Raw genomic sequence first — 17874 nt, 5'->3', positions numbered from 1 at the left:
AAAATGTATTATTTCTTCCTTTGATCTAGCCGATAAAGACATAGCCCACTAGACAGATACATATGCTTCTTAAACGAAAAAATCACATGGTCAAACCTGCATAATGAAAATAATTTATAATATTTGACCGGTAAATTTTGGATCACCACTGGAGTATGATCATGCCACTAGTGAAACTATCGATCATATCCATCTCAAGTAGACTATAATGCATATACACCAATTCAGGATGAAACCTAGTAAATCCGGAAAAAAAAAAAACCCTTTTGTGAGAATCAAATGATTGCAAAAAAACTAAAAAAGAGTTAAATGCCATTTTAGTTCTTGTGGTTTGGGTCATTTTGTTAGTTTAGTCCAAAGGTTTGAAACGTTGCCATTTTAGTCCTTGTGGTTTGGGGGTCATTTTGCTAGTTTAGTCTAAAAATTTGGAACGTTGTCATTTTAGTCCAAATAGTTTCAAACGTTGTCATTTTAGTCCACTGGGTTAACTCCATCCATTTTTTCTGTTAGCTAGAAGGGCCATTCGATCATTTTATATGGTTGAATTGCCATTCTAGTTAACATATTACATATAAAATGACACAAAACGCCCTTCTACTTAACAGAAAAAAAGGATGAAGTTAACCTAGTGGACTAAAATGACAACGTTTGAAATTATTTGGACTAAAATGACAATGTTTTAAACCTTTGGACTAAACTATCAAAATGATCCAAACCAAAATGACATCTATCTATACTATATAATAAAAGAAACCAATTAAAGGACACATGTCATTCATTGAGGCCATCTATTTTTATAGATAATTAATATCAATTAAAAGATAATTATAAAAATAAATTTGATATGAATTTAAACAACTCAGATAATGTAATATTTTAAAATATTTATCAAATTTCAAAATTATTTATCCTGAAATTTTTATTAATATGTATTTTATTCATAATAATAGTGTTTTACTACTTTTATTTATTAAATTATTTATTTTATTTTTATACGAAAATAGGAACCTTATTATTTTCTAAAAGTAACAAAACTATTATTGGTTTAATATATTTTAAATTACGGAAAAGAGTAATTAAAGTTATTAATCTAATGCAAACATACATAAGTTGATTATCTTTTGTTTAGCATTATCATTATTATTATTATTATTTACATATATTTTTATTAAATTTGGATGAAGTTATTATTTACATATATTTTTGTTAAATTTGGATAAAATCTCATACTAGAATCAGAACCCATGTGGTGCTAGAGTTAAAAAAAATATATTTTTAGTGTTAGTAACCCATAGTTATTAAAGGCGCTAAGCACACTCAAGGCGCATAGGCCTTGCCTGGGGCCTAGGCGCAAAGCGCAAAAAAATTCGAGGGCTTGAGAAAAATTAAGCGCATAATGAAAAAAAGTAAAAAATATATTATGTATTAGAAAAAGAATAATATTCTTCAAAAAAAAAATAAACAAAAGCTATTATATAAAACCATATATCATCTATTTAAAACCAAAAGTTCTAAAAATATTAGTGTATTCGTGTAGAAAAGTAGTTTTCCTTATATAAAAATAGAAATTTGGCTAGAATCTTGTCGGAATTTAGAGAATTTGACCGGAAACTATCCGGAATCTAGGAATCTCGCCGGAATGTGCGCCTGAACCATCACCTGGAGAATTAAAGCGCAAATTCCTCGACTTAAAGCGCAACTGCCCCGCCTCGCCTCGCCTGAAAAATGGACCTAGGCACAAAAGACGATGGCTTTTAACAACTATGGTGTAACCTAAACAACTTTTCGATTTTTTATCATCTAAACTTTAACTTTATTTTCATTTATTATTTATCTTCCTTAATGGTATAATAATAAAATAAGATTTTTTTTAACGATCGTGTAATACACGAGCTTTTTAAAAATATAGCTTTTTTATTATGTAGTATATAAAATTAGATTAATTCAATCCATATAATACATAGAGTTTATAAAGATATAACTTTTTATTGTTTTGTATATAAAATTACATGTGCTCAACTCGTATAATACATGAGGTTCTTAAAAAATGTAATTTTTTTTCATTATTTAATACTAGAGGGGAACCCGCGCGTTGCGGCGGTGTCAACAATACGAGGCGGAACATAATTCAAACCTTAAAAAGATAGAAAAAATCTTATATAGGTTTTAAAATGTAATACATAAAACAAGCAAAATGAAGTTGCGCTACAAACAATCTCAGTATCTCTAGAGCTATAGAAGGATCCATACAAATTCGCATCATAAATTATTCTGTATAAAACATACAATAGAAAATAAAAAACTATTACACTCTACCAACCCGGAAAACACGGCTGGTTGACCCAAACCAACCCGTCTAGCTAAACATGTTCGCGGGATCGACTTGAAACTAACACGAATCTGTTTAGACTAAACCCAAAACCCACGAATTAAATGTTAGGCAAAGTCTCTCATGGTAATTGCTGTAAAGTCTCTTAGAAGAATACGTATAGAAGTATATGTATACCTGGCACTCGGAGTAAAAACTTGTAAACTTCTCTAATAAAATTCACACATCACATTTGGTAAAAAGATTTATGCATGCCTCTCGACAACCTAAAACAGAAAAGGCTGTAAATCAGAAAAAGTTTAACCCTTTTTGTTGCCTACTTGGACCCGTTTACCTAACCTACCAAATTCGTCACCTCTACACATGTATATGTATGAACTATGAAGTATCATTCTAGAATGCGAGAAAAGATGCATGAGAAAACTTTGAACAAGAAATTCTTATACCTCGGTAAACAGAAGCAAATGTAATCCCAACTTGTGTTCTTCATCTTTATACAATATTATTCGTGCCTCCTGTCATAAACAATTATATTAAATCCAATCATAAGCTTGATATTCAATAGAAAACCCAAAAATTCTAAAAAAGAATAATTGAACCAATGCAGAAGTAACAATAAACCCTTACCCTTTTTCAATTCCTCAATGTCTTTACCAGAAATAATTGAGCATATTCGAGCATGTGCGTACAACAGATAAACAACGGTATATCCCTATTTATCAAATGAGCATAAGCAAGGAAGACACAAGCCAGTGTTACAATCTCAAATTGGAGACTTAAACGTAATAGAAATTGGGAGAACAACACTAATTAAACCATTATCATTTATCATCTGATTAAGATTGAATGTGTAGTTTGTCAATCTATTATTCTTCATGTTTGCATACTCGTTAAGAACATAAATAATAAAACAAAGGATATAGCAATAGAACTGGTTGTTGTAATCAGATATTGGAGGTGGCAACTTCAACCAGTTTTGACAAAATTGGGTTTGGGTTGTGATCTATCTCCAACAGGTTAACCGGGCAAAAGAGTAAATTTGTATAGCTTGGTTAAAAAAGCGGATCCAATGGTTATTACAGAGTCTAGCAGGTCAAAAGCCACTCAAAGACTAAAACATTTTTAAATGCTTAAAACCTCCTAAATTGCTTTGTTAAAAATGTTATTATTTTAACAATAACTTTATAATCTTATTTAATATTATACTTATTTTGAAAGTAAAAGAAATAAGGTAAAATCCAACCCGATTGGCCAACCCAATTTGCCACCTCTATAACTAATAATTATTTATATATTACTAGTCTAAGTACCCGTGTAATACACGGGTGGCTACACAACAAAAAATTTATACTTTAATACCTAAATAATTTATTACATGTACATTCAAATATTAACATAAATCATAGAAAGTACGTGAAATAACGGAAATACATGAAAACCAAAAAAATTTCACAACTCATTGAAGATCTTTTTATATACAACATTCATTGTTTTATTTGTATGTTTGCTTTCGTTGTCAAGTATTAGTAGCCTGATTCCATCTCGTCTTGTAAACCTCGATAAAGCTACGTACAATTGACCATGTGTGAAAAAAGGTATGTAATAATACAAGGGTATAATCAATTATTATTATAACCTAGGTGCTAGGAAAAGTGGTACCCTTGCTTAATGTATTATAAGTTACGAACAAAAGAAGCTAAAATATAACAATTTATGCGAGGATAAGGGACTCACCAGTGGAGGTAATGCATTATAACAATTTATGTGTGAGATTGGAAATCATTATAATATATTAAAGCCTTTAATACAATTGATTTTTTCATGAATTATAGATCTATTACAAAATTATATACAAATCAAATAACAAATAAATTAAATATAATAAAATAAATACAAACAAAGGTGCAAGCAAGCGAAATACGCTTACAAGAATATGTTTTCATTAGCTAATAATAAGGCAAGGAGACAAACTATCAATGACAACACCAACGCAAATAAAAAAAATAGCCATCATATTAATCCAATGCAAGGTGCACGCTCGCCGATAGCATCGAAAAACAACACCCATATTCAAATTAAAATAAGAATCATAGCTTTAGAAAAGTTATATGTACATCATTTCATGCCTCTTATGAATAGCCATCATAACCAACTTTGTATTTTGTGATGTTTTCCCCTTTTTTTTACTAAGATTTTGGTTAATCTAATAAAACAGTGTGGTACAAACGAAGTACTTGGGATAAACCTTTTGATAAAAATATTTGAAACCATGCATGGATGTAATAAGATTAGCATAATATATATTTAGGTAGTCTGATAGAATTATCTAAGATACAACTTGATTGGGTACATTATAAAGAACATGATCAAAGCCATGATAACAGTTGCCAATGCGTAAGGAAATTATAATAGTTAATGACATTAAGATATTGATAAAATGCATATGAAATCAAAACTTGCATTTAGCTAGAGTAATTTTCTTTGAGCTTCAACATATTAAAAAGAAAACCATTTTTTATCTATAAAAATAATATTCAGTATTTTCATGATTCCTGATTCATAAACATTACATTAGATGGAAAAGAGAAACAAAAATAAAGGAAAGGGAAAAAGAAAAACAACATTGTAGAAGCCACCAACTTATGTCCTCAACAAATGTAATCCACTTTTCGACTATTTTTGACTTGGAACCCTTCTTATTCACTGATCTCCTTGACTTGGAACCCTTCATCCCAATGGAAAACATTAGTCCACCCACCCAACAAGGCCAAGTTCTACAAAAATCTACAATAATTATATAAAAGATGGTGTCAACTATAGAATTACTTTGAAAATGATTTACCAGATATTTTTAAAAAGAAATTTAGAGATAGAGATATGTTGTTCTAAACCTATGAGAAAGATTGATTGGCATATGAGAAACTTTTAGGGTTTCATATTAGGTGATGCTTAGCAGATTACCGGAGTTGAACAAATGTAAAAGGGGTTAAATTAAGGCCAAAATGTTGTTAAAAATGGGATTGAACTTCTGTCAAAATACTGTCAAGAAATACCTTAGAGTGCTTTTTAAATGCCAGCTAAGAACGGGCCTTTTGGCAGCAATTAACTCCATTTTTAAAAGTGCTCCTACATACAAAAAACAAACATACCTTCTTTAATGCATTCAAAATTTCATAACCGAGACAAAGTAACGCAAAAAGTGAAGTACCCTATGTCGAGCTGACATCAATGAAGAAAGATTAGAAGGAAATGGGTCAAGCTGACACGAACTCTAAACCTAAAGTTAAAGTAAGAGGACAATCTTAGGCAATAAATTCATGGTATAATATACAACTTCAAAGTATGATAGCCATATATTCATGCAACGTAATTCTATTAGTTTTTTATACACTTGATGTGCCGGCCCAGTCTTTGTTATATCTAATGGGTAATATTTTACACATACCATTGGACGTCGCCAAAAGCATCTCTTACTCGGTAAAGTCTTGTTTTGGGTCAGCCAAAGGAATCCTTCTAACCGCTTTGACACCATTGAAGGTAGCAGCCGTAGAAACCATTAGGCCACAAGTTTCTTGATGAACACATTTTCTTGAGGTTATATAAACTAATCATACACTTACCCATAACCTTTTTTAGCAAAATTGTTTTTATTCAGACAAAAAAACCCAAATCCAGGTCAAAATTACCACGAGTACATTGTACAACAATAATCCAAGTTACATGTAGTGAAACCAAATAAAGTGAAGAGCCGTGATGGTAAGCATTGCTCACTTTTCATAGTTCTTCACTTTGGCCGATGATCGTAACTATTGCTCATGTATAGATTTTCGAATTTTCCGAACGGACTGGAGTTTTGAATTTTCGATACAAATTCGATATCGACCTTTTACTCTTTTCGTACTGGTTCGGTACTGGTATTTACCTTCGAATACCGGTCTAGACCAGTACCAAACCGTATCGTACCGGGTATTTTTGGTACCGGTATCAATACCAGTACCCGCTTTTTGGAATTTCCGGTACCAGTTGGTACCGAGCTCATCCCTAGTTTCCAAAATATTTAATAACAAATAAAATTCTATAACATAAGAATTTAGTCAATATACCTGAATAAACAGGGGATCATTAGAGATAACAGCAACGGTTAAATGTGCACGCATATTTTCAAGAGTTTTCAACACCATTGGTATTTGGTTGTCTTTGTACTCGGTAACAATCTAAACAATGACAAAGTTAAAGAAAAACCATATAATAGAATCACAATGAGTTATATAAAACTATAAAAATGACATTTTAGATAGTGAGTTAAGTCACCTTAAACGGCCCAAGTATTTCATTTGTTGTGAGAAGCCGATAATGTTCAACTTTTAGTATTTGTTCAAGTGGAACAAAAAACAGCGGTTGGTTCTATTGGACCATATATTTTAGGAATTGAATGATTTTCCAACTCCTCACCACCCCATATAGTCTTCATCCCAGGATTTTAAGCAAATTCTTCTTGCGTTCTTGCATTGGAAATGTTGTAATCTAAAGAAACATGGAATGTGACTATCGGTTAAAAATAATAACCTTATTGTCGGAACTTTTAAGTCTTGTTACTTAATAACTTACTCTAAGAATCGGTTCAATTGTTAAATTATTAAGCATCATTATCCTAGCAAGGTGACTAATGAGTGAGGTGCTTTTCCAGTTCTACATATAATATAAGTATGTAAAAGGTAAAATAATAATATGATGAAAAGCATTAAAACGTACCTTAATAGAATAAGGGAATAAACGAACCTCATGAACGAATAACGACGACTGTGCTGAGCATTTCTGGCCACTACATGCATATATATCTTTATCACAGACCCATGCCACATAATCCACTTATCAATGATGAAACCCAATTTAGTTCACATTGCAAACTCATAAAGTTCAAGATTTTATAGTTTAAAGGATATAGTAGTAAAACCTCGTGAACATAATTGACACATTCATGCATGTGTAGATATGTATCTACATCTACATGCCTGTATATACATACAGAGAAAATTCCTAAAAATAGGTTTGACTACATCTAGTGGCTTTTGTTTCTTTGGCTCTTGATAAGTATTCAATTTTTAGTTTGTTCCTCTAGTCAAACAAAGGGACTAATGGAATGCTCAGGTGATGTTTTAAAAATTCACTTTTATCCCTAGCAATTAAAAAAAATGACAGTCACGGTCATCTGAAACAAATTATAACCAACATATAATATTGCCACAAATTATAATCCATCCTTTTGAAAAAAAAAAAAAACTTTATTGCCAGATTTCCATACCTTCATTTTCCATGATTCAGCAAGTTTCCAACCCATGGGGTCATCCTCAAGACTTTGTGTGTCAAGAGCCACCCTCCACTCATTTTCCATGATTCAGCAAGTTTCCCACCCGTGGGGTCTTCCTCAAGACTTTGTGTGTCAAGAGCCACCCTCCACACTTCTCTATCATGCCATACAACATCAATAACATGCCCCTTGTCATCATACCTATAAAAGGCCCAGCTAACCAACATACCAGCAACATAATTCCCCAAACTCTCGTTCCTAACGGATGTGTTGATCATCCAAATATGACCAAAATAATAGAAGATGACCCAAAAAAAAAAAAAAACCACAGACCATTTTGAAGACAACTATTTCAAACAAAAATTGACAAAACTATTTCAAACAAAAGTTGACAAAACGGCTATCAATGCCATCAAACTACTGACCCAACCAAAAATCACCACCTAGCAGTTTTAAACCCATAAGAAAACAACACCACAACAATAGAACTCAACCACAAAACCTTACTAAATAAATTTACAGTTGTCAAACAATTATTTACGTGAGGCAGGGTTAAAAACTACCGGGTCGAAATATTTACCCGACTTTGAGAGATGAGAGAAATACTGAGCGATACTACTGTCATCCTCTCCCACGTCTTCGACAAAGAAATCCGGATCCAATCTGAGCTCTTTGCTTTTATCCCAAAAGAAGCCTCGCTCTCCTTCCACCCAATCCTCTTGATTCTCCGCTCTAATCGCTTTAGCATCACTTAGGAAAGCATCAAATATAGAAAGTACGCAATAGCAGGGCGTTACAGAGGATAGACCAGAGATATGGGTCACTGAACAGAGTTAATGGAAGAATATAACTTAACAACCTAATTAGAAACTTATGTAATATGACTTGTAAGATATGATAGCATTAAGCGTTGTACAATTTACAGCGTTGTACTCAAATAGTTGACCAAATACGATTATTGTTAAAAGAAAAGCAAATCAACTAAAAACACCTTCACTCTTCACTTTTTAACATGTATTCAATTCATATACATAACGTATAAAATTCCGAAAATATCAAAGCAAACAACATATATTTATAATTGCACCTGGAAAATGTGTCTCCTGGTTTTTATGTTAGAAAGTGGAAAGCCTTTTCAAGTTGATATCTCAATAATTTAAGCTCCTTTTGATGCTCAGCCAACTTGATTTTCGTCTCTTCGAGACGGGTTTGTGATTCTGTTAAGTCGTTTTCATGGTCTGCCGAATTTAATTCAGCTTCTTCAAGATGGGTTCTTCATTCCTTCAACTCAATTAAAATCAATCTTATTAAAACTACACACCAATATTAATTATAAATATTATCAATTCTATCCCAGCTATTAGTCCATTATTGTAAGAACACCGAAAGAATACCCAGAATTCAGCTAAATGTCTAGATGTCTTAGAATTTTCTGCCCTGAATGTAGGACCAAACGTATACACCTGAAAGTTAAAATTTTCCAAAAGTAATAAAATATATGCATGCATCGAATTCATTTAAAAATGTAATTGATATATGAGAGAAAATGTAATCGTATGATAGAATATAAAAAACCAAAATCTAACTTGTGGCATTAGGATAAACAAAGATGGTAAGATTCATGTTTGAAAAAGAATAAAATTGATTTTTGATCGTATGACTTCTCAAAATCAACTTAAACATACTTGTATAAAACAAATTCATTTTATCTTAAAAACAGTATTGAGCTTGAACCAAAGAGCCGAACCAGATTAAGCAATAAATATGTTTATACTCCCTGATGCCTAAAAATAAATATATAACCACTACTTTTAGAACATGTAGAAAGCACTAAAAATGTAAACATGTTTGAAAACTAACCGACAACACCAAGACAATGAAGCATGCAAAAATTTTATATAATTAAGCACCAAGAAATATTGTTTCCATCCATAAACACTCACCGAAATGAATACGCACCAGTTCATCATCATTCGTCCGGTTGGCAGTAATTATTGTTATATTCTATTAGTACAGTACTTGCTTAAATACGTAAGATAATGAGAAATGAAAACGTGTTCTAGGTTCGGTTAATAAATACTTCATAATCAAAAGTATTTATGATATGAAATTTAAATTGTTTTTTATATCTTAACAACACCATATACTTTTCTATGAATCCAGCCTTCACAAAATATCTTTCAATTATTTAATAAAAACTGACCAAAATTGCATCTTTGAAGATGAAAAAAAATAGATACTTGGTGTAATGGTAACAAAGGTCAGATACCTGATGATTTCTCTTCTGAACCAACACATTGTATGAACCTCCATCTTTTGGTACAAATTCTTCCTTGTAAGTAACTTCCCTTCTAGTTATTGTTATATCCCAATCTATTGTCATCATCACCTGTCCAATTACAAAATATTGAATTCAAAAAAAGTTTATTTATAAGTTTAAATTGGCAAAAAACAAACAAACAGACAAACCTCTTATAAGGCGAATTTGATGTTCTTAGTTGTGTACCCTTTAAACTTTTACTCTAAAACTTTGCTATCAGGTGATTATTCACCGTCAAAGGCCGTCGTATTGAGCCGGAAGATGTTCCGGCTCAATGAACCCTCACCATTTTCAACCAAGTTTTTTTTATCGTTTTTTGTCCTTTATTAATACTGTCAAAAAGTTCTAAGACAACTAAACAATTATTTGCAGATAATGATCATTAGAATACTAAGTTGAATAGGGTCTTGGCAATCGCCAACATCCAGGTACTAAATTCACCTATTGTAGTCCAAGAAGTCATATGCAGGGGATTCTTCATCATCTCCGAATAACATTAGAAGCAAAGTCAACCAATATTCTTTCTTAAAACAATCATCTCACCAATCGAACTAAAAGAATTTTAATTTCTGAACATTAACAAAGAAAACCTAATTTATGAAAAAAAAACCCAATTCTTCATAATATCATAACCATTAAGGAAAAAAAACGCTATTTTCTAAACATATTCAAGACGCTCCAACAATAAGTGTATCAATCTAAAAAGAATGCCGCGATCAATGGAATTAAAGGTGTTTGTGACATACATACCAGTTGAAATCGATTAATGGAAGGACATTCTGAATAAACCCCCAAATCACTACTCAATTTGCAAAACCCTAGATGCCCTCTGTTTTGCAATTAATAGTGAAATTACCTACCACTTAGCCCTCGATTTGAAAAGACGATGATATGATACGAAATTAAATAGATTCAGTAACTGAAGAACACAAAAAAATTGAGAGATCGCTAACCTGTTTGTTTTATGAATAAGAACGGCAGAGATTAGGATCGTAGATGATGAAGGAACACGATTAGCGTGAAAGAAAAAGAGGAGAAAAGTATTGTCGTTCAATTCTCAATTTCCTGGCTTCTCAGCAATGTCAATTTGATTAGGTTTTGAGATTTAAAGAGAAATCAATTTGCTGGAGAATGATTTTCAAATTGAAGAAGAGCGTAACTGATTGAGAGAATTGATTAGGTTTCCAAATTGAAGAAGAGCGTAGGTAAGAAGAAGGAAAATGCCGCCCAAAATTCCCAATTCTCTGGCCAAAGAGAATAGCCACATCATGGTCAAATGGTCAACCACTATTTTGCTTTAGTATAAGAGATAGATCATGATGCAATCCTTCACATCCTTAGCACAACCCTCACAATGAGAGTGCATCTTCAACACCACTTGCAAAAGTACCTCTATCATCATGTCATATACATCATGCTCAAATTAGTCAAAAAAAAAAAAAAAACCAAAAGCATATAGAAAAATTTGCGACTGGATTAGAAAGAATAAAATTTAAACCCTGGCCCCATCACCTACCTCCATCACGGTGCTTATCTCGCCAGCACTCCACCACTTGTAAAAGTGCCTGTATCATCATGTCACACATCATGCTCAAAATATCGACCCAGACTTGGTTTGACCCATTACTTGATTTGCATCTTACCGTTAGTCTTTCGATACTTAAAACGATAATGGATCGACTTGAGTTGGCTTATTTCTATAATGGATCTAATGGTCAAGAAGGACAAAAATAACCAAAAGTGTATTTTAAATTCTACCTATAAAATTTCATACGTTAAAAAGATCAAGTTATTACCGTTTACCAAAATAAGTTAGAAGTTACAACTTGGTAGTCATGCATACTAAGTATTTAAAAAGAAGTAAAATATTGGATGAGAGTGCTACATGTCAACCCAATTCGACCCGTTTTGACCCAATCCCAGCTAGGCCTGTTACCCCAAGCCTCAACCCACCCGACTTGTCCATTTTGCACATCTACATAAGATAATCGATTTCATCAAGCCAACGGAAAAAAGTGTTTACAAATAACCCATCTTTTTTCCAAAATAAAGCCTAAGCTTAGAAAACTGGTGAGTCACCCAAAATGTATTTTTTAATGCATAAAGCCCCCTCAAATCATTTCATTTACAAACTATATAATGAAAGAACTGTAAAAATCGCCAATAAAAAGAATTTTAGGTCAATTGAACACAACTCACTTTTGACTTAAAACCTTTTTTGACCCATTACCCAACCGGCCAACCTTCCCATTTTGCCACCTCTATATTATATCCAGCTAACACATAATTAAAAGCCCCACCATTACAATAAAAATATCTGATAGAGAAAAAAAAATCCTCAAACCAAAAGACGGGCTACATAGATTGTGTGAATTGACTAACCAGTATCCTTAATGCAAAAAAAAAAAAAAAAACATATGGTTCACCATAATAGAGACCAGTGTACCTGCTGCAGCTTCTGTTGATTGATACCAGAAAAGTTAGTTGCTTATAGCCGACATATATAAAAGTGCTTCCATTTTTTTATATGACAAACCAATCTTTGAAGATTAGGAAACCGTTTGATTGAATCATTTGAAACCCTAACTTCGAACCTGGCATCAGAAGTCCCCTTCGCTGTTTTGTCATATGCAAGCTGTTTCCCAGCATATATCAGCCTGCACCACCATTCAACACTTATAACAATGACTATACATACATACAAATTCAAAAACAGGTAGTAACTTTCACGTTTCAACTTACAGTTGGAGTTCCAACTTTAACAACCCCATCAACAAGATTAAGTTCACTTCATTCAAAATTAACAAATATAAAGAACATTTAAAAATCAGAAAGCTTCTAATATGGAAAGCCAAATACAACTCTAGTGAAAAAGTTCTATCTTTAACAATCAATATAAGAAAACTGAACATAAATTTGCACCCAAGAACAATAAACTCTGAATGTCAAAATTTTAATTTAGTATATCAGATCTAACCAATACGTATCATTATTAACAAATAGAATGTAAATAAATTGAAGATCGATCAAAATTACGATGACACGGGAAATAGAAACACGAAAAACCTGACAATAAATCCCATCGATGATGTATGATCCTGATTGCTAATTGAAGAATGATTTCAACTACTGAGTTCTATGAATTCGCTTGCCCCTATCATTATTAATATATATGAATTTGCTGCTATGTATAGTGATAATTGATTCTTGCTTACCTTGAATTGATGGACGACCAGCACAACCGCCACCGCTACCTGTTTCTCAATCTCTATGGATTCGGTGAAGACGAAATGTATATATCTATATATATGTCGACTCGCAAAGTAGACCTAATTTCCATTCAAGTCAGGAGTGGGGATCCGAAACGAATGGGCATATTTGATTAGGCGTCCGTCTCCCCTGCTCTCCTCACCTCTCCTCTCTCTGATATGTGTGTTGGTGTAAGATAAAAAGGCTAGAGATGGAGGCGTGGGTTTAATATCAAATAGTTTAGTCGAAGCTTTTAATGGCCATGATGAACATGATTGATGACAGCCGTTATATTTGTTATATTTCTGAAGGAGATCAATCGGCTGGTTTATTTCTTTGTAGTGAAAACATTGATTTAGGGGCAAAACTGGGAGAAAGGGTCATGCTTTTAGGGAAGAACCTAAGACCATTTGTCTGCCATCTTAAAATTTTAAAGGAAATTACCTTTTTAGACATAGGAGATGTATTATATAGTATTATAGATTATAGATGTAAAATTAAATTTACCCAACCCGTACAATACACGGGGTTCTTAAAAATACATTTTTTTTATTACTTAATATATAAAATTACATTTATTGAACCCATGTAATAAACGAGATTTTTAAATATATATTGTTTTATTATTTGGTATATAAAATTACATTTATTCAACCCGTGTAATAAACAACATTTTTAAAGATAATTTTTTTTATTATTTAGTATATAAAATTACATTTACATTATACATGATTTACATTATATTGTGTCACTCGGATCAATTAATTGGTATGGTGGACTTCTTATTTCTTTATTCTTTGACTTGGTGTGTTGGTTTGTTGGTCGTTTTCGAGCCGAGGGTCTCTCAGGAAGCAGCTTCTCTATCTTTATGGCTAGAGGCAATGTCTGTCTACATCCCACCCTCCCCAGACCCTATAAGTAGCTTGCTATTTGTGGGATTTACTGGGTATGATTGTTATTGTTGTATATAAAATTACATTTATTCAACCCGTGTAATACATTAGGTTCTAACCTAGTTTAACTCACTAAAAAAGAAAAGTCAAATTTCTTGTACAAAATTTCTAGATGATTTGGTCATTGTGAAGAAATGAGTTGTCATTTATTGTTTGGAAAAGGTCGCCCCAACGAAAGTTCCAACCTTTGAACCCAAATTTCTAATTTTCATCGTCAATAATCCTATATACTACTCATCAACGTCCCTAATAAATCTTTCACCACCATTATCCACTTTCCACCAAATTTAGTAACACCCCTTTTGGAGAGAGAAACTCAGCTCCGTTACAAAGATCACGCGCTTCCTATTTTCCACCCTCGCACATTTTTCCTCCTTCATTTTCAGGTCAATCATCCTCATCTCTGTTAATTTGATTCATTCATACATACATGTGGTTTCTGTATTTGATTTTGATCTGGCTTTGGTGGAATTGAATTAATCCATCTTCTTGGGCTGTATAATATTATGGTCATGGTGAAAGATGATGTTTTGGTTGTTGTTGTTCTAATTTGCTTTCAAGATTTATGGGTATTGGTTCTTTTAGATCATAAATTTGATAGCTTTAATCTGTTTGGGATTTGGGTATTTTGTGTTTTTTGATATAATCGCCTTAGGGTTTCAAATTTCTATGTTAATTTTGTTTTTTATCATTCAATTTCTGACCTTTTTAATGTTGATCTGAATTGGGTTCTTTCTTTTTGTTATAAAAATTTGATCTTTGGTTATGGGATGTTTTGATTATGTTGAAAAATTGATATTATGATATATGATATGGGTATTCTTGGAATGTGAATTTAGTGTCGTTTTGTGGATTGTTGTGGTTGATGATGAGAGTTTTGGTGTTGGATATTGAGGTGTTTGTTTGTTTGTTGGGTGTGGATGCAGGCTTCTATTGTAAATAGATGGGTGATCACTTGGTTCTGGATGTGAATCGACCCATTAAAAGGAGCGAGGAGATGGCGGGCCCCTCATCTTCTGATGCAGTAGCTGTTGTAGTGGATGAAAACAAGGATTCATATGATGAGGAAGCGCCCTTATTAGCAATGGCAGAGTGTCGGATATGCCAAGAGGAAGATTCCGTTGATGCTTTAGAGACACCCTGCTCTTGCAATGGCAGTCTTAAAGTAATTAATCTTGTCATTAGTCATTATTTTTATTTCATTATTCGATTATTTGTTGTTTGTGGTGGTATTACTATTGGTGGTTAATAAGTATGTTGTTTATGCAGTATGCTCACAGGAAGTGTGTTCAACACTGGTGCAACGAAAAGGGTGACATAACTTGTGAGATTTGCCATCAGGTATGTTACAATCTTTGTTTGAAATGTTATTGAATTACTCTTTATGAATGAAACGAACACCTACTGTTTGATGATTATTTTATGATAACTTCAACGTATATTGTATCAAGCAAATATTTTTACCACTTGAAACCATGGGGTGTGTGATTTTCTGTAATCAAGTGAATAATTGTGCCACTTAGCTATATAAAAAGGTTAAACAAGTGTTCGACTTTTGCTCAAATTTACGGTGTCTTGTTAATTTGTTGTTTTGTGCAGCCTTACCAACCTGGCTATGTTGCTCCTCCTCCGCCCCTACCGTGCTTGGAGGAAACCACCATAGACATTGGGTATGTTTTCTTTCTTTTTTTCGTTTAATTTTCTTAAATATGCAAGTATACAACCTCTTAAATCAGTTTATTCAAAGATTTTCATTAGTATTACTATTATAACAGTGTTTTATTTGTAATTATAAGTAACACATTTTTTATTTACAAAAAAAAAATGGATACGAAAAATGCTAGCAGGTAATGCATTTGTTTCAACCTGAAGCATTTTTACCCGATACCTGATGTATCTTTAGAAAAATGAACATTTATAAATACATGGAATTTTGTTTTCGTTTGTTAGTTGTAATTTACGTTGGATATATGCATTTTTGTTTTTGCAGGGGAGGATGGCAGATCTCAGAAGCCGACCGCCAATATTTGGAAGCCGAGTATGACGATTATAATGCCACAAATGCCAGTGGGGCTGCATTTTGCCGTTCTGCTGTTTTAATCGTAAGCCCTTAAAACCACATATTACGCATAACTTTGAATTAATCTGTTGAGGATTTTATTAAATATTTGCTAATCTTTTGGCAGCTGATGGCTCTTCTGTTGTTACGACATGCATCTTCTGTACCTGAATCTGATGGAGGAGATGGAGATGATGATGCATCTACATTCTTAACCGTAAGTGGGACTTTAAAGATATAATCAAACGGTTAAAAAAGATTGCTTGGCTATTAGTCAAAGATCTAAAACACTATTTAGTAATGACAAAATTGCAGAATAAAGTTTCTTATCAATGATCAAATAGATCAATCTTGGATTGAACTATGACAGAAAAGAGAATGTTTGACCATTAGTCAAAGATCTAAAACACTACTGTGGTCTATACGGAAGGAGTTGTATATTTATTTACTTTTATTTCGACAGATTTTCTTGCTTCGGATTGCTGGATTTCTTCTACCCTGTTACATCATGGTTTGGGCCATCAGCATTTTGCAGCGTCGAAGACAGCGACAGGTCTGCCCTATGCTATGTAGTTAATATCGTGATATCCTGGTGAGATATCGGTGCAAAATATCGGTCAGAATAGTGGTACCAATATTATCAGCGATATTGACCGATATTTGACCGACATTGGACCAATATTTAACTGATATATCACCGATTTTCCCGATATCAGTACCTTTCTTCTTAGTTCTAGCATTCGTCTTTCAATTATTAGTGTTTTAAGTCTTAATTGTTAATTGTTAGTGTTAATTGTTAGTGTTAAATTGCTATATATATAAATCTAGCATGATATTAAAATTACCGATATCCCACAGCGATTACCGATATCTGATTTTTTACCGCATTAACTACTTAGCTGATCCTATAAACTTGTCAGATTTAATATCAAAATTGATGTTTCTCAATTACCCTTTGAAAAGGTTTGGATAAACTGATAAAGATCAATTTTTTTTATCCTTCATACAACTGATTTTGGCAAAATTGCGTGTGCAGGAGGCGGAAGCATTGGCGGCAGCACAAATCGCATTTGTATTGCAAGCGGGACAAAGGAGAGGGCTGCACTTGACAGTTGCTTCTCTAGGGCCCGCAGCAGCCCAATCACCCGCACCAGCACCCACTGTGACTCCAACTGCGGCTCCACAAGATGAAAATGTTTAAATGTTATGACGGGGGAAAAATTATTCTTTTTCGATAATTTTGTTTAGTTCCCGATTTGCTTTGTTGATGGCGTCAGATCTGTTGTGAATAATTTAATGTTATGTTAATGTGTATATGCGGCCATTCGACAGTTGAGCGTTCTTCAACAACTTTTAACGAAACAAGCTGTATATTTGTTATTGTGTATGTTGGTTGATTTACTTCAGCGGAAACAAGTTGTAGGAACATAAACTCTTTAAACTTGATTATGACGTCCTTGTTTTAGTCCGATTCAACGGGCATACATACGACCAGTGATGCCACGGTTCGATGACATGGACGGTTTTCAAAACATTGAGACAAGTCTTATTCTATGATCTAAAAACTGTTTTACAACGCTTTCTTAACCATTTCGCTGTCGATTTGTTTTTTTGTGTTTTCATTGCCATGGTCACTACTGATCTTCTTGCACAAAA

The 17874-nt window shown here is 32.9% G+C and overlaps 1 protein-coding gene and 1 long non-coding RNA gene across 7 annotated transcripts; one reads left to right on the top strand and one right to left on the bottom strand.

Moving 5' to 3' along the window:
• Positions 1-2160: 2160 nt before the first annotated feature.
• On the bottom strand, positions 2161-13673 carry LOC110923347. 5 transcript variants are annotated; one of them, XR_004886870.1, is made up of 5 exons: positions 11601-13673; positions 11474-11522; positions 2957-3041; positions 2776-2844; positions 2161-2595 (listed from the first exon to the last, which is right to left on the bottom strand). It is a non-coding gene; the product is annotated as an uncharacterized LOC110923347 (long non-coding RNA). The 5 variants fall into 5 exon arrangements; XR_002584007.2 differs by having other exon boundaries at positions 12404-13673; XR_004886869.1 differs by having other exon boundaries at positions 11474-13111; positions 13173-13673.
• Positions 13674-14374: 701 nt separating this feature from the next.
• LOC110921171 lies at positions 14375-17619 on the top strand. Of its 2 annotated transcripts, none has more exons than XM_022165450.2 (8): positions 14375-14545; positions 15086-15324; positions 15429-15500; positions 15759-15829; positions 16150-16261; positions 16346-16435; positions 16682-16771; positions 17255-17619. In XM_022165450.2, exons 2-8 carry the CDS (start codon positions 15103-15105, stop codon positions 17417-17419), a joined length of 822 nt encoding a protein of 273 aa, XP_022021142.1. In that variant the 5' UTR covers positions 14375-14545; positions 15086-15102; the 3' UTR covers positions 17420-17619. The 2 variants fall into 2 exon arrangements, with proteins under 2 accessions (XP_022021142.1, XP_022021143.1); XM_022165451.2 differs by lacking the exon at positions 14375-14545 and adding an exon at positions 14590-14728.
• The last annotated feature ends 255 nt before the right edge of the window (positions 17620-17874 follow it).

The sequence above is a fragment of the Helianthus annuus genome, chromosome 17, assembly GCF_002127325.2.
Source record: "Helianthus annuus cultivar XRQ/B chromosome 17, HanXRQr2.0-SUNRISE, whole genome shotgun sequence".
NCBI classification, from domain to species: domain Eukaryota; kingdom Viridiplantae; phylum Streptophyta; class Magnoliopsida; order Asterales; family Asteraceae; genus Helianthus; species Helianthus annuus.
Note: the sequence above shows the minus strand (reverse complement) of the source record. Positions and strands in the feature narration are given on the sequence as shown.

Coding starts and splice junctions, on each gene's coding strand:
- LOC110921171 (XM_022165450.2), top strand. CDS start 15,103: ATGGGTGATCACTTGGTTCTGGATGTGAATCGACCCATTAAAAGGAGC. Junction 15,325..15,428: donor CTTGCAATGGCAGTCTTAAA/GTAATTAATCTT, acceptor TTGTTTATGCAG/TATGCTCACAGGAAGTGTGT. Junction 15,830..16,149: donor GAAACCACCATAGACATTGG/GTATGTTTTCTT, acceptor TTGTTTTTGCAG/GGGAGGATGGCAGATCTCAG.